Source organism: Camelus dromedarius, chromosome 4, assembly GCF_036321535.1.
Source record: "Camelus dromedarius isolate mCamDro1 chromosome 4, mCamDro1.pat, whole genome shotgun sequence".
In the NCBI taxonomy this organism is placed as follows: Eukaryota; Metazoa; Chordata; class Mammalia; order Artiodactyla; family Camelidae; genus Camelus; species Camelus dromedarius.
Genome location: NC_087439.1, coordinates 61,039,737 through 61,057,643, shown reverse-complemented (window position 1 = coordinate 61,057,643; position 17,907 = coordinate 61,039,737). Strand labels below are relative to the sequence as shown.

At 35.3% G+C, this 17,907-nt stretch overlaps 1 protein-coding gene across 1 annotated transcript in view; it reads right to left on the bottom strand.

Moving 5' to 3' along the window:
• ABCA12 (ATP binding cassette subfamily A member 12) overlaps positions 1-17,907 on the bottom strand; it is a 153,722-nt gene that overhangs the window by 41,284 nt on the left and 94,531 nt on the right. Inside the window, exons 20-26 of the mRNA XM_064485413.1 lie at positions 14,746-14,836; positions 12,430-12,609; positions 11,499-11,814; positions 8,677-8,791; positions 2,238-2,567; positions 969-1,038; positions 746-880 (exon numbers count right to left, since the gene is read on the bottom strand). Of these exons, the coding sequence (XP_064341483.1) occupies positions 746-880; positions 969-1,038; positions 2,238-2,567; positions 8,677-8,791; positions 11,499-11,814; positions 12,430-12,609; positions 14,746-14,836 (1,237 nt within the window). The remainder of the gene's footprint in view (positions 1-745; positions 881-968; positions 1,039-2,237; positions 2,568-8,676; positions 8,792-11,498; positions 11,815-12,429; positions 12,610-14,745; positions 14,837-17,907) is intronic.

The window sequence follows — 17,907 nt, the reverse complement described above, 5'->3', positions numbered from 1 at the left end:
TAAAGTGAAAAATATAAACTTTTAAAATTCTTTTTTAAATAGCTTCATTAGGTATAATTATATACTATGAAAGTTATTCATTGTAAGCACAGGGTTAGATGATTTTTAGTAAATATATAAAGTTGTACAAACATAACCACAAGCCAAACATTCCAATAACTCCAAAAAGCTCCCCAAGCCCTTTGCAGATAATCCCTACTCTCACCTAAAGTCACAATCACTTATCTGCTTCTGTTTCTACATATTTCTCTTCCATAGAAATTTTATACAACTGGCATAGAATAATAGTCTTTTATTCATTTACAGCATCAAAAAATGCACACATATAAATAGGGCTTAATGGAAAAACTCCTAAGCATGTTAGAAGTTTTAGCCACTTGAGACCTAGGAGGGGAACCCAACTAGTCTTGTTCCATTAGAATCTGATACATTCTCTTTAGAATTAGGAGATTTGATTTTTGCCTTATAACATTGTACTCCCCTCAAAAACAAACAAAACACTGTACTCCCATTTGGAAAGACTGGACTCTATGCTTCTTAATTCATCCCATCCTTTAAAGGGACAACAGAGAAAAAAACTCAACAGTACATTATCTCATCCTGGACATTTCTGGTTAGTTTTGGGATTTAAGTATTTCTTTTGGAAATGATATATGGCAAATCAAATATTAAAAAAATATATGTTAGCAGATTTATAATGATGGCAACCATAGAAATCATATATCTGTAGGAAGCATGTTCATACCTGGGAAAACATTCCTAACATACCAAGCAATAAGGAAATAAATGAAAGAATCAGCTAGGATTAGACAGCATAGCCAGCCAAACGAAGTGGTATCATCCTGAACTGGGGAACTGTACATATTCTCCCACTGAAGACCTACGAAGTGAACACATATATTTACTTTTCTGTGAGATGTGTTGCAGGTATGAAAGATGAAATACAATTTTAAAGAAAGTGAACCTACCAATGCCCTGCTCCTCATACCGTGCAATGTATTGACTCGCATAACTGAAAGCTGTTGGGGATAGCAGGCTCTGTGAAGAAAATCGACAGCAATGACAGTTCTTGTAGATTCTGTACATTTCACCCAGAGGGATCTTAACATACTGAAAACGCTGGGCATTTATATAGATTAAATTGACACTAACTCTCCAAGCATATTTAAAAATACAGAAGCTCCTCATCAAGCATGCTACAACTCTGAAAGAGGAGGAGATGAAGTTGCAGAAAACAAAAGCAGGGAATTGATAACTTGGACAATATTTGACAAAAATTCTGTATATCTATAAATTTATTAAATGTTCCTTAGCAATTTATAAAATCAGTAATTATAGGGCATTGCAATGTTAAGACTAACAAATGAAATGTTCACGGCTAGAAGATGCTTTTACTTCGTGGATTGACTTCAAGTAATAGAAGTATTATGAATGAAAATATAAGAAAATGTCAATTGACTGAATACTTATAAGGCAACAAATTAAAAATTTAAATATCATTTAAACCGAAGGTAGTCAGTGTCAAATGAAAGTTATTTATCACTTTTCATTTCCATAAACAGCACAGTTTTAATATGACCCTCAGACAACGATGAGCTTTACTTCTGCTTTCCAAATTTCAGTCAGTAATCTTAGTATTTTCATTAAAATTCTTAAATTAATTTAGTATTTTGAATTGAAAAAGTAGAAAAGAATTCAAAATTGATTATATGCTGTCAGTGACCTGTCTTTATGCTTGTATGTCATAATGTATGTCATAAAAACCATGAGAAGTATTCATCTATGAGAATAACGCCAATGATATAGGTGCTAAGATATTTAAAGAACTGGGCCAGAGAGAAGTCAGAATTCTTGATGGTCTTCAAAACTTGATATATTTCTTTTTGTTGTTATTGTTAAATGGAAGTACTTGGGATTGAATGCAGCACCTCATGCACGCTAAGCATGCATTCTACGAGTGAGCTATACCTCAACCCACCCCCCTAAGAATTATTTCTTAACAGCATCACACATTATGGCTTTAGAAACTGTGGGTGAAAGTTTTCTTTTCATAGACTTATGCTTGTTTGGTAGATGATGATGTAGGAAGAATCGACTCTCGTTAGGACAGTTAAGCACACCTTGCAATCATTGAACTTTTAAATTTAGGTAAGTGTACTTTCATTCTGAGGGACTAAGCACACAAAAAGGTCCATTCTTTTCACACGCTGACCATTCAGCTGTGACAGCTGACTTACCATGAATACTTTTATTACATAGCTCAACTCATCCTCAACTGTAACCAGAACAATAAATGGAAAAAAGGCAATGATGTAGATGAGGCTTCCAATCAGAGCTGCAATGTTGGTGTTGTTGAAGAAGACACTGATCAGATAGCTCATGGCAATAACTGAGAAGCTATAGTCCGAAAAGTACAGGAACAAGATGAACCCATCTGTTTTAGGAAGAATATCGCCAAACTTGAGAATAATGATGAGGATGATGATGGTGACCAGTAGAAATCCAACACACTCTATAAGCCAGGCAAAAAAGTGACTGCAGGAATTCACACCCATCATCTTCATGTACTGTAAAAAGGGGAAGGTGTTAGCCGCTTCTCAAGCTAATATTCTCTCAAATAACAATTATTGCTGTACCATTCCAAAATGTCCATGAGACTCTTCATATACACGGAACTAGGCAGTTTAATGATTTACTTAAGTCTAGTATTTGTCCACGCCTGCTACGTGAAATTAATGTGACCATTTATTCCAGCCCACCTTAGACTGTATGCTCCCAGAGTGACTCAATATAATGAATGATTTGGATGGTGAGGTTTGTTTTGTTTTTTGACACTTTCATTTTATCACTGGTATCTGAGTGGTATCTCCAGATTAAACAAGTTTAGAATAGATCATCAAAATTTATGGTATCCTCTGCAGAATTTTACAACATGAATTTGGCATTTGTGTAGGCATGAATATTTCAAGCTGGTGAAAACCCATGGTTTACTTCAAATTCATTGTAGAAACTGAGACAATAAAACTCCATATTTTTCACTAAACATTAATGAACAACACAATCAATATTCATATTCCTGAGAGAAACAGAATAGACCTGATTCTTATGAATTTAAAACATGAAAACTTTGAAGAGAGACTTTCTGCCTTCTGACACAACTTCCCCATCCTTAAAATCGCTGATAGGTGGGGTCAGGTTTGTCATCTTTGTTTTCCAACAAAATGTCCATGAACCCTAAATGAATGCATGTATCTCAGATAATCTACACTTCTCTCTCAATTGATATTCTTTAATAACTCAGTGATATCCCTAAAGGCCAAGGCACTCCACCAAGATAGAAAAATAGACCAGCATGAGGTGTTTGTGGATTAATTCAAAAGGATTCTGATCTTAAAAAAAGACAAATAAACATATTTACAAAACAGAAATAGACTCACAGACATAGAAAACAAACTTATGGTTACCAGGGAGGGAAGGGAGTGGGAAGGGACAAATTGAGAGTTCAAGATTTGCAGATACTGAATACTATATATAAAATAGATAAACAGCAAGTTTATACTATGTAGCACAGGGAACTATATTCAATATCTTGTAGTAACCTATAATGAAAAAGAATATGAAAATGAATATACGTATGTTTATGTATGAGTGAACTATTATGCTGTACACCAGAAATTGACACATTGTAAACTGACTATACTTAATAAAAAATAAAAAAAAAAAGAAAGAAAGAAAGAAAAAATGGATTCCGAAAGATCTAAAGTCTCCAGGACCTTAGTGCCTTGAATTCGGTGACTTGACTTTGTACCTGGTTTTTAGTTTTAACAACTTTTGATTAATGTGAAGTTTATGAATCTAATATTCCATTAAAAAAAAAAGAACAAAGAAATGTTCCACTAATGGCTTTATCATCCAATATTTTTTTGTAAAAAATCAAGGATTTTCAATGCTTTCCCCCTTTAAACCTAACTTGTTTAGGAAAAAAATAATAGGGAATGTGCCAAATCCTTCACTCCACAAGCAAAATAGTGAATTTTACTTTCTGCCTTTGCAACTTAGCACATTTTGATAACTCTGCTGCTCCAGTTGTTACCATGGAAACAGCTACCTGACTGCCAACAGTCCAAGCTGTGGGCCTTAAGCTAATCACCACTGGGGAAATCCTGTGACTTTCCCTCTTAACTTTGCCCTCCTCCTTAACCCTCTACTCTCCCTACTGCTTCTCACCTTCCTGACTCTGCCACCCTTTGCAATACAAACTCAACCTATGTTTCCACAGGAATAGAAGTGAGGGTCAAAGTTTAAAAATCAGCATGGAGTGAAGATTCACTATTGAAGGTTTTCTTCAATTGCTTTCTATCTATCATTGAAAAGAAAACTACATTTTGGTGTGAAAAAGACCTCACAGATCTTATTTTAGCAATTATTTCCCTGTACCCTACACCATTTGAGAAATCACTGTGTCATGTTTGATGACTTCATTTCAGAGATACTCACCAATTCAAATGTGGTCATGACATGTTAGCTCTCTTTGTTTACCTTTCCTGTTATTTGCATTTTGAGGTTTTTACTGAGTTTAATGCTTATCTGAATATAATTGAACGGGGGAGTTTTAGAACCTATATAACTACCCCAAAGCTGATATTTACTGCCTAATTTCATGTGACCTATACAAAAATATTTCCCTTCCAATAGCAATGTATATCAGTAGGAGGCAATGTCAATAAGGCAAAGATAAAATATCCAGGACACTATCAAGGACATGAAATAAAGCTGCCTTTTGTGTATAAGTGTGTTTTCCTTCCTTGACAATTGACAGCTTCAGTATAAAACATTTATATAACTAGAAAATTCTCCATTCATAGCCTTGTTAAAAGATAATTTAGCAAACTGAAAAACCAGGACTGAAGGCGTTTGTCTCTGTAATTTTGAAATTATCAAGACTTAAGATCAGATTTCTAGTCCCAAGAGTTGGTAAAAGTTGGGGACTGATCACTGTTTTTTATCAAAACAAATTGAGTTAGGTGCTTCCAGAAGTGTTTACTACTTAACATTCTAGCATCAAACTTCAGTGTTAAACTTTAAGATTTTGTGCCCTGAGAAGAACAGCTGTTATTCATGAAGAGAAAAAGCAGTAAAAGCATGTAAGTTATCCATAAATTATCCAGATTCACGGCCAACGTGGTGATAATCAACAAGATTAAACTTGCTAATGGAAGGTGGCCCACAGAGAATGGCTGGCTACGCTTTCTTGGATGTTGTTAGTTCCTCCTAAGAGTGACAGATTCAGGTGCCAGCTTTGTAATCAGAGTCACTCGTCTCAAGCCTCCCAAACCTGCTGGAGCAATTCATCAATAGCTGATAATCTGTTACTCAGGAAAAGCCCTTTGCACAGTGTAAAGTCTGCTACAGTTCTTGGCAGAAAATAATGAGAAGAAAGAGATTCTGTACGATTTTGGATAAAAGTGTTGCCACATTTAAGACACGTTTATGCACTGGGATTGACACTAATGCTGTCAGGAAAAGAAATCATAAATATGTATATATTTACTTGACAGCAATATCTATTTAATTCTTGAATATCAACCATTAGTTAATAAGAAACAATACTTTATAAATCAATTTTTATATTCTATTATAGATATTTATATTATTTTTAAAAGCAAGATATAAAGGATATCATGACCATTATTTGGAATATTCCAAACTCTCACTGGTAAGATGGATAGTGTATATTAAGAAGACATTAAAAAAACTGTAAAGTGAAGCACCCCAGGACTACAAACTCTTGCATAATTCTTGGTAACCCCTCCGCAAACCACAGACATTTCAGATTACCTGTCTGAACTGAGAAAGAACAACTCCAAAATCTTGTCTCCAAATGTATATAAGCAATGAAGACCCCATAAATGACTTATATTAGAGCAAATAGATGAAACTAACCACAAAACCAAGAAAATAATGTGAAAAACTACTCTTCTGTGTGATATAAAATCAGCTTTTGTATAGTTTTAATATTTTAATTTTAAAAAGCAAGGAATGCAGAACAAAACTGCATTTTTGAAATAGTGTTTTTTAAAAAGCTACAGGCTTAATTTCATCAATAAGCTTACTGGGCATTACTATTTGTGCCCAATCATACCATACAAAGGTCAAAGATGAATGGCTTCACTGAAGTAGCAACTGACCTGGTTTCCCTGCCTAGATGTGAGAACAACTACAGATGAAAAAGGTTTTTTTTTTATACTTTTTTTATTCAGTTGGAGTGAGAAGGAAGCGGAGAATGGGCAGCTTCAGACCTCCACGAATATTAAAATGATAGTATTAAAAAGAGATCCTGAGTCGCTGGTGATCTAAGAGATTATCCATCATTATCTTCAAAAGTCCTTAAGAATCTATGCTACTAAAGTAAAATTGTGAGAGGGAAGGTCGCTATGACATGGAAGAGAGCTGATTGTAGGTCAGGACACTTGAGTTCTGGATGCGGATGTATCATTAACTAGCTCATAGTTTTCAGCAAGTCACCTCTCACTGTCCGGGCTCAGCTTTCTCCTCTTTACAGAGAAGGAGGTTAGTTTCAACCTGTGGAACTGTGTCAGTGAGGGAGGCTGAGCAGGGGCATTAGGAATTTTCTACTCATTCCACACCTACTTCCATCAACTCATCTCACAAATAGACCGTATTTCTTTGAATCTAGGACACTACTAATTTTAAGATGTGCCATTATTTTACATGCCACTAAGAAAAAAAAAATCACTACCAAATAAATTATGACGGCCTATCAAATACATGTCAGTTTCAGAGGCTTTAAAATGTGAAGAGAAAAATCATTATCTTAGAATTGATAAAGAATGAATAATTGAATGCCTCTTCTGTTCTGGCAGTGAGAAAGTACATTCTGGAAATATAGTGTGGAATGAAGTCTAGATGATAAGACTCAGAAAGTTTAAGGAATTGGGCCCAAGTGAATATGAACTGGAAGACTCAAAGCCTGATTTTTTGATTCCAGGTTCAGTGATCTTCCACTGTGTATCTTTACCCCCAGGATCAGGTGGTTAAATTTTGAAAGTAGATGCCTTCACAATGAAAACACAGAGCTACCAAACAGAAACTACTTCATCAATAAAAATGTCTTTCACATCTTCTATTGAGAAATAAAAGCTCTTTATCGTGTTTGATATTTTTTTGTGGCATCCATAGATGCATTCAGAGAGTACTTTCAAACCAAAATAATACAGTGTGTGTATTTTATACATACAAATATATGTATTATATATATAATAGACACATATATTACACACATATATGTATATATACACACATATTTACTGTGCTTCAAAAATTTTTAGGTAGATATTTATTTTGAAGTAGAAAAGAACTTAAGTGTCTATCACAGTTTTCTACTTCAAAGTTTTCCTTTAATTCGTAAAGATTTACTTCTGAGTACCAGAAACCTGAAAGAGAAATATAGGGTAGGAGCTTGCAACCAAAGTTATGGTCCAGGGCATTGATTCTAAACTGGGATTAAGGAAACGTTGTACACAGTCCTGAATATAACAGGGCTTAAACCAGTTGGTGAGACTTCTACCAAATTATAACTGAAATATGAAAATGCAGCTGAGGATCATTCAGAATTCAAACAGAAAAGGCAAGAAGGATAGGTTCAAACGCTAGGCCGACCCTGGAAGTCTGATGCTGAGCTAACAAAAACAAGAAGCAGTAATTTGTACCTTGTGAGGAGAAATAATCAACTGCTTAGAATCATTGGCAAAGTAAGTCTGAAAAGTACAAGCAGGCTAACAGGTGACTCTAACCTCATTATTTCAGACTGTCAGCCAGGCCTTGCAATAATTATTGTGCCCCAGTTGTGAAATGTTTCTGTTATCTTTTCACTCCATGACTAAGTGTAAGAATGGGCTCATTACAGGATGAGATAAAATAATTTCTATTTCAATACAATCCAAAAATCACATAATGCTTTTTCATAAATTCTAAAGAAAAGTGACATATTTTGGATTTGGAGATAATGACAAAGAATATGTTCAAGAGGGGAGCACACTTTACATCCCATGTCCCCTATTCTGCAGCCATATTATCAATGCAATCAGTAGCATAATGTGAAATTCTTAAGTCTCCATAAATCACGAGTCAGTGGGAGATAACTGAAGGAGACAAGGTATATCAGAAAAAGAATTTGCTTCTTGAGCACGGAAACAAGCCATATGTCTTGTCTATGTCCATGTCCAAGTCCATATCTACATCTATATCTGTATCTGCATCTGTATTTTCATCCAGACTCATTAAGTTACTATGCCAATAAGTTTCCTGCCTTAATAGTTGTTATTATTATTACTTAAACTTCCTCTGTTAAATCTTGAGTCTTATAGGTAACTGCTTGGGCAAACATTGCTCTTAGGATTACAAATTGCACTCAAATTTTATTGAGAATTATTCAGATTTTGTTTTTCAGAAGCACTTATGAATTCTATGTAACTTTTTAAGAAAATAGAATGTTGCCATACTAGCTGCCTTTAAAGATTCACAAAATATTTTTTTTATCTAATTCACAAGGTATGGGTCAGGCTTTCTGAGCCTGTGAAAGTGTGATGATAATCATAGTAATTAATTATTATATAGACAGAACTAATTTATAATAAGAAGAGATTCTCAACTTACCTCATGAAGCCGGAGGTCTTTCTCATAAACAAGCTTTTTTACAAATGCAGCTATAAATACTACCCAGGCAACCATAAGCACAATTGGAAGAGAATAAGAGACACTGGTTAGGAAGCTGTAAGAAAAAACAAAAACAAAAACAAGAAAACAAAAATCCAGTGACCAAGATGAATGTCACACTTGCAGACTGTAATACATAAAGAACACACTCCCTGTTACATTGAAAGTATACTCTTATTTTGAAATTGAGAATAATTATTAATGTGACTCCTTTATGAAGTGTGAAGCTGACTTAACAGTAGACCCATTATTTTCTTGCTTTAATGCTACAAGAGTAAAACAGTTGTGGATTGTTAGATCAAATTTCCAAATTGTTTTAAGTTTATTTGAGTATGTCCTGTTCAAGAAAATAATTATTATGTAAATATAATTGCAAGGCTCTAAACTCCATTGTCTAAACCAAATTCCTATCTAAAAGGCAGATTTAAAATCAGATGATGATTGGTTTATCTAGCTAAAAGCTGTATCTTCCCAAATTACTGTATTTATTTACTCTTTGGAAGCTCACAGTTATTATTAAGCCAAATTTCCCCCAAATGAAATAAAATAAAACTCAAAATCATCTGATTTAAAATGTAGACAAAGAACTTGAATTCCTGAAAATAATGCTCTAGGAGATGTTTCATAAACAGTATAGAAATGCTTTTTCTGGTAACATGCTAAACTAGAGGGTCACTGGAAGACTTCATATATTCCTGAGAGGCCAGCCCAGGATACCTGAATGTTCAAATGCAGTGTTTGTCAGAGTTAACATGCATCAGGATCACCCGAAAGGCTTATTAAAACAGATTTCTTGGCCTCACCCATAAGCTTCTGATTTATTCTATCTGAGGTGGGGTGATGAATTTGCATTTTGAACAGTTTCCCAGGTGATGCTGATGCTGCTGATCCAGGGACCATCCTCTGAGAGCCATGGTTCTGACATTAACCACTGTCTGTGGGCTAAGGCAAAGGAGCAGTTCTTAAGGAGAGAAACTCTAAATTGATCTGTTTTACATATTAGGCTCCACGTAAGTTTTCACTTGCAAAAACATCCCAAGGCCATTTTCTTTTTGATCTATAAGGCCAAGGAACTACCTTGAAGTTCCCCATGAAAAATGCAAATATTAATGGAACATGACCTCATCATCATTCATTATCACTTTAGCATCAGGAGTGTATCACCATTACAGAAATGAGGGATTTTTTTTTTTTTTTTTTTTTTTTGTAGAGAAGGAGTGAAGGTTGGGGCCACATCCAATTTTATTGGTTCCTGGGAAACTATGTGGCACGAGGAAAGCACTTAAAGAATATTTGTTGAATGAATTTTGTCTTGGTCCAGCTTTGATGCTGTTTCTGGCTCTAGAATTAGGTAAAGGCCCTCATTCATTAATAACAAATCCCTGCTTATGTTTCTTCCAAGGGATTGTGTATTTTAGGTTTAGTATAGTATGAAAGAGAAAATTCTGGTATTGTAATCAAAAGACCAGTGCAGTACCAGCTATTCATCTTTGGGCAATTTACTTGACCTTTCTGGATTTCAACTTTTTTTATCTAGAAAGTGTGGCTGATAATACCTGCTCCTACTTTATGAGGTTGTTCGGTGGAACAAACAAGATGACATATGTGAAAGTACTTTGTAGGCAACAAACACGAGGCATTATGTTCATACTGCCACGAAGAATGAAGAGTACAGTTACTTTACTCTTAAAAGAAACATCCAGGTAACCACCATCCTAGGTACTACAATTTACAAGGGGAAAAAAGTCAGTAAAACAATGAGAATTTTCACTTAAAGACGGCAGGTCTTTACTATTCATGCAAGCCGGCAGCTCACACATGGTTTAGGCAGCAAGGTCCTGACTGGCTTCCATGATAAGCACTTAACCTGGACAACCAGCCTGTCTCCCAGTATCACAACTGCACAAAAGGGCTACATGACCTTATCTCATCTATAGCTCTTGAAACAGCCAAAGAAGACAGAAGCAGCGATAGAAACAGAAAAAAAAATCCAGACCCATTTGACTTGTCTATAAACTGTAATAACTGGCTGAATAACAACTATAGTTTGTTTAAGGTAATATTCTGCCCCAAGCTTGGTGTAGGAGAATGAGCTTGAAAAACTTGGTCCTCCGACTTTCTTTTTTCACTGTGGTCAGAGTGGAGGAGCCATTCAGTGCTACCTGACTGGCAAATTTCTTAAACATTTAAATTTAGTTGTCTAAAAGCATGATATTTACATATTTTGTTCATTTAAAAAACCCACTTTAGATACAGGTTCCTACCAAGTGGACTGAGAATACATGATAGTTTCAGATAGCACAATATTTTTCTTAAAGGGTCAATCAATAATGTGTTTTATTAAATAGTTTTCTTAAAACTGACCCTGCACTCACAGATTTTTAATTAAACTTGAGAGTTGGAAGGGATTTTAAGATTGCCTTGTTTTAACACTCTCATTTGACTAGAGAAAAGCAAGACCAGTAGAGAGTGAGTAACATCAAAATCATGCAGCAATGCGCTCAGGTCTGGAGTCCAATTCTCCTAATTTTGAGGCCACAGTCCTTGGAAAGCTAACAGTTATGATGAAGAAAACATGGATCATTTGGTAAAAACGATACCATCATTTGGGTAACAATGAGCAGCTACAGTGAGTTGTGCCCTATACTGGGGACTTTTTCCTGGAAACAAGCATTTGACAAAGGTTTGGTGAACATTACTCCTTTCACCTGATACATGTAAATGAATGAAAAGAAATGAATTCTCAAAAAAAGTGGACGTACTTGTCTTTCATGTAGCAGGGATAGGGAATTGCTTGGACCTGGACTGCTATTTCCTGGGAGTTCCTTCCAGTCTGCAATTCAATGATGGCTCTTTCAATACTATCCTGTAAGTAGATAAAAGCCCGGCCATAGATCTGGTTGTGTGATGGAGAATTGTGTGGCCCTGGGGCCCAAATCTTGGTTCTTATTCTTCTTGTTGTCTGTGAAGTCTTGAGACTCATGCGGATGGTATATTTTACAACAGGAGGAATAGAGATGTTTTCAGAGTCATAGCTTCTGTTCCGGCTTCTATTGGAAGGAAGCTTAAAAATAACACCTACAAATAAAATGGCAGCAACATTAGAAAGGTTATTTTACGGTTGACATTACTCATTGTTTGGAGGGTACACATAGGGGGCAGCCAAACAGGCAACTGAGTTAGTAATGTGACACAGTAAGTTCAGACTTCTAATTTACAGAAAAGATGGCTAATTGAAAGTGACAACCTCAGCGATTCAAAGCAGGAATTTGAGAATATAATCACAAACTAAGTGGCCAGATTAAATATGTCACTCTAAGCCATTTACTGAAATTAAACACACACACACACACACACAAACACACACACACACACACACACACACACACACACACCTTAAAATGAATAATCTTGACTGATTATGAGGATGGACTCAACTTCACCCTGTAACTATGTAATCCTTTTCAGTTTTAATTTTAACCATACCAACAAAATTAAACGTATTTAAGGCTCCTCAGACAATATGGGTGGTTGACTACATGAAAGGTTCTCATGTCTAAGGACATCAGAGGGGAAAATGCCCTCCCCCTCACCTCGGACTATTTTTCTGAGTTCTAGATGAAAGAAGTGAGGGAAGAATTTGGCCAATTTTAGTACAAAGAGAAGCTCAAATTCTGGAGGAACAGCACTTACTTCCAAAGAGTTCATTGCTCTTGTAAAGTCTTTTAGCCTCTCTCTCCATTTCATCTATGCTTTTTGCCGCCTGAATACGATCATATAATACACAGGAGGAAATATTTACTGTCAGGGAAGACAGTGTGTTAAGATGATCAATGAGGTCAATGCTGTTCTCTAATTTCAGCCTTAGAATATCTAAGGAGAGAAAAAAACAGACACAAAGCATGTTATCATGTTGTATTATAATGCTGTTTTTGGTAGTAATGAGACAAAATATAACTTTTTGATGAGTATTAAACCTTAAACTAGATTGTAAGGAATAGGAAGTTGTAGAATTTACTCTAAAAATATCTAGTACTCTACATCTGGGAGACTGTGACCAGTTGTGCAAATGTTCATTGAGATAATGTTGAAGTAGTTACAGATACAGTAAACCCAAGTACAAAGAATGAAAAAACAAATTCAGAAGTATATTCTGCTACAATTTAATTAACCAATGACTAAAGGTGAATAATTTAAAAATATATAACTGCATTAGTTAGGAAGAAAACTATAAACTAGAGGTGACAGTTTTGAATAAATAGAAATGCTTGCTTTGTTCACGGAATGTGAGTGTAGGAATTTAACCAAGGAAAATCTATGGAGAGTGTGGAACAAATAAACTCTATCATTCAGTAAGTTGTGCTACAGAATAATTTCTTAGGAGACCGTGCCAATCTATGCCACATAGTTACAACTTTCTAATATTGTTTGATTTAAAACCTTATGAGAGTTGTCTCTATTGATACATGTATTAATCTAGACAAAATGATCAAGATTTTATTTCAGGTAATTATTCAGGAAGAAAGAGAATTTAATTGTTCCTTAATTTCATGATTCCTTAGAAGGAAATTGACTGAGACAAGGGTAAATATAAAATTGCAAGTTAATAAATCACTTGGCCAATTAAATTTTCACTGACTTGGTCATCATGCATACGGAGAAGGCTGTGAATATCATAACTCCCTCTTCACAGAACCTAAACATGTCTCTACCATCATCCAATAGAAGACTAAACTTCTCACAGAGGGCAACTTCTTAAAAGCATCTCTCATTAGAATTTGAAGTGAAAGGTTTTGCTTGATATAGATGTTGGTGGGGGAGGGGTAAAACTGTGGTTGAACAGTGGCCTCCAGTGGTCATTGGAAATCAACACAACAATGGCAGATGGAATCAAAGAGCTATGGAGTCAGTGCCTCCCCAATTCAAAGTATACAATATCTCAGCTACTAAGTTACATATACAATTATACAAACAGCAAGTCTCACTTCTGTAGTCATTTTAACCTTATTTTAAATTCTAAAATTCATCTCCTATATCCAAAGTTAGGAAAGAAAAAAAATTATATAAGAACCTTGTAATTTATCCCTGATACTTTGATCAAATGTTCCTTATCCAAATGACACTTTTGGAAAATTAATCACTAATACTTTTCTTAAATAAAACTGGATTGACGAACATAAAATGCATACAATTATACACAATATAAATGTCGGCATAATTTCTCCCCAGTGGTTTACAACATGAATCATTTAAGTCTCTGTAGTGCCGGGGAGAAGGAGGGGCACCTGCTCTACTGTTGCCAAATTCTGATGCTCTCAATCCCTTCCTCATGCCCATGGTTGCATAGCAACAGGGAATCAGACACAGACTGAATTAGATATCTTACATCCCTGAGGTTGAAGGTGGGGATGTGGCAGAGGGAATGCATAGTTCAGACAGCCTTCTTTGATCTGCTTCAGCATGTTCCTTTTAAATGGCCATGAGAGGAGGAGTAGACTTTGAATACTGATTTAGGTTTATTTTTCTTTTGAGTCTCTGCATTGTCTTTGTTTGCTTTTGCTAACTTTATAACCTCTTCCCGTTACATTCTGAGTTAGTCAAAGTGATACTGAGGCCAGTGGAGATAAAATTATAAATGTAGCCAAAAAAACCCATTTCATCTTCTTTTGTCCTTAAAGACTTGTTTTTCATCAAGTTACCAAAAAAATCACATCCTCTTGTAGCAACTTACCTGTGATTGAAGGACAAGCTGCATTTACATGGAATATACTGCATTATAATTATTGAAACTAACTGCAGACACTGGGTATCCAAATAATCATTAGTACTTGTAACTGTACAACTAACTAGGAAGAAGATGGATGGCTATATCCAGGATTTTACTTTTCTTAGAATAAATAGCTAGAAACCAAATACAGAAGAAAAGGGGAAAAAAAGATCTTATATGGGAAACATTTTTCACATTTCTGACATGACTAGTGAATAAAAGTTTTGTGAATATGGACTCACCGAGTTCATCTATCTGTTTCAATAGTTCAACAGCATCAAGTCCCACGGAGAATTTTATAAAAACTTGCACAAATGGGTTCCTTAGAGTATTCTAACAAATAATAGTAGGGAGTCAGTTTTAATACATGACAAAAACATGTTTAATCATCATCTCTCTAATAATACCCACAGTGAAATGAGGTACCACTACTGGGCATTATCAGTGCACCATCTTGCAAAGGCTCACATACAAATCTCTGAGAAAGAAAGGTGTGTGGCTGGTAGTGACTTGAAATGCTGAGGTCTATAAACACAAACTGGTCACCATGCTGAAGTGGCCTTATTGACCACTTTTATGACCATAATTAACATTAGGAAATCATATTCAGTTTAGCAGTCCTTTTCCCCCATAGCTTCTATATTATTTACTTTTAACATATGTTATGCACAATTTTAGTGGTTCATAATTGAATTATAGAATTGAAACAACTATAAAAATTGTAATGTCTACGTGGAATTTAACATCAGAACTGGTTTGTACTCTAGTTCTACAACTTCCTAGCTGTGAGGTTTTCAGCAGGCACTCAGTCTTTTCCAGCTTCAGTTACTTTTCCGTAAAGTTGACCTGAATGACGCATCTTATCAGAACAGTCAAATGCAAATTATTACGGTATTGTTTTATACTGTAATGAGTGCAGCTTTGTGAACATGGAAAAATAAACTGATGATAAAACTTTAAATTACTCTTTATTCATAAGAAAGACTGAAAAATTAAAAAAAAAACAATAAATGCTTTAAAATATAGAGGCTTTTGTAGCTATCTTCCAGTTAGGAGACATAACTTCTATAACTGCAATTGTTCTTCTCGGTAATACTAACTGAGACCTTATTATGTGGTGGGCACTAGAGTTTACCTTGATTTTGCTACTGAGTTTTCAATAATATCTTGAGGTAAGTACTACTGTTGCCGGGAGGAGGGTAATAAAAGTCAACTCGGTTCTCAGTCAACCTCCCCAAAAAGAATTTTTAACGAGAGACAGAAAGCATGATATAAACAGAAGATTTTATTAGTGAAGTAAAAAGGTAGTAAAATATAGTACACCCCTGAGAACTGGGAGTGGGCCAATTCAAGAGAGGAAAAATGGCACCCCTCCTTTGTTTCTCCTGTCTGGTATCCTGGCTTAGGGGGCATTTTTGTGATTCACTGAGTCACCGCTCAGTTCCTAGTGCTCAGGCACGCCCATTCCTTTTGCTTGTTCTTACCCATGATGTACACAGAGAAACCTATGGGAGGGGGCTCAGACTGCTATGTTAATTACATTATAATTCGCATTGGGTCGAGTTAAGCCAGTCCTCTCTATTGCGCAGCCACAGCATTAGGTCTCAGCCGGTTTCTTTGCTGATCCTCATTTATAGAAAGTCACAAAATTTTGAAGCCCCTTATCCTGAGCGCAGGTGTACTGTTATTTTCTGGGTTGCTCTTTCCCCCTTTCTCTCCCCTTGCCCATGCTCATTTCTTTCTAACTGCCTAACATTATTATCCTCGATTAATAGACGGCAAAGCTAGGGTCCAAGAAACTGTGTAAATTCCCCTAAGGATGTACAGTTAGTAATGGCCAGGGGAAAAGTTGAAGGGAGATAAAGAAATGTTTATTCATCTTACGTGGAAATTCATGGCTTAGTTTTCATGTGAGCTGGGCTTAAGTTGTTTTCCCTTTACAGGACGATTCAGCACCACTTATTAATCTGTCCTTTTTACCAATATCTTCTTTTGTTATCATGGAGATAAGTGATTAATAATATGTATTAATAGAGCATATATATAATAAATTTGCTAAATCTGTAGCTGCTGAGAGATCTAAGGGCAGCTGGTAGCATAAACACAGATGGCTATCACACAGCTACATACCATGATAACTCAAGTTCTTTAAAATCTAACTATTTACTAAGAATTAATTTGTGCATCATGGAAAATCTGAATTACAGCATTACTAACAAGTAAAGCACTGTGTTACCTGCAATTCAGAGATGATCCAACAAACTCTATTTCCATTCTCCCAACACTTCTGTTTCAACCATTCCTGTCTATGATATATAATACTATTTTCTTTCTTTCTTTTTTTTAATGGAGGTACTGGGGATTGAACCCAGGATCTCATGCATGCTAAGCATGCACTTGACCACTGAGCTATATCCTCCCCCCTTAAATGTTTCCACGTATATGATTTTCACAGTTCTGTGACATGGTTATCAAAAGACCCATTTTAGAGATTCCTAAACTGTAGCAAGTATTTTAAGTCATTTGCCTAAGAGTTCACAATAGCAAAGCCAGGTCATGCGATAGAAACTTGAAGTTTCAAATTCTGTGCACACTTGCAGAAATAAATTTTCCTCCATAATTGAGACTCATGACTTATTTTGGTCTAGAAGAGAATAACGATACTCCAGTCAGATGATAATCCCTTTATAAGCATAGTCACAGGATTTCTTCTTAGCAAGTTACTGTGCTTTGGAATTATTATGTATAGATCATTAATTCACTGCTTTAGCCAACAAAACTTTCCTTAATGAAACATACGTGTGAGGTTTTTAGTCTGTTCCCAGAAAAAAAGTTTTAGGAGAAAAGAGCAATTTTTCACTGTGGAAAATACCTATGTCAATAAAGTACTGTCCATGTTGCCTTTGTTATCTGAGATTCACTAAAAGAGACCCCTTTAAGTGGACATGCTTAAATTTAGAACCAAATTTAACAATAAATTGTGGGGAAGATGTCTGATGAAAAGCCTATTTTATATTAAGTTCATTAAATATCTATGTTAGAAATTAATTTTATTATTTATAATAAAATTTCAGGCTGTAATTGCAACTATGCACTAATTGTTAGTCAAAACAAAGACTGAGTTATACCCCATTCTAGGGGTATAACTTTTCTTACAAAGTTGTATGACACAAATTTTTTGTTCTCTGTTTAACTTCTTGAGCATGATTATAAAGAAGGGCATTTTTTGTTGCTATCATTGCAAAAATCTTTCGGGGTTCAATCAATTTTCCAATTCTTTGATATGCAAGCCATTCTCTCTTGAAGTTCCTAAGTGGTCATCATTCTTGACAATCTTCTCTTCTGCAGTTGATAATGGGTCTAACTCTGCTGTTTGGTGTTTAGCTACCAATAGCTCTTTGTGA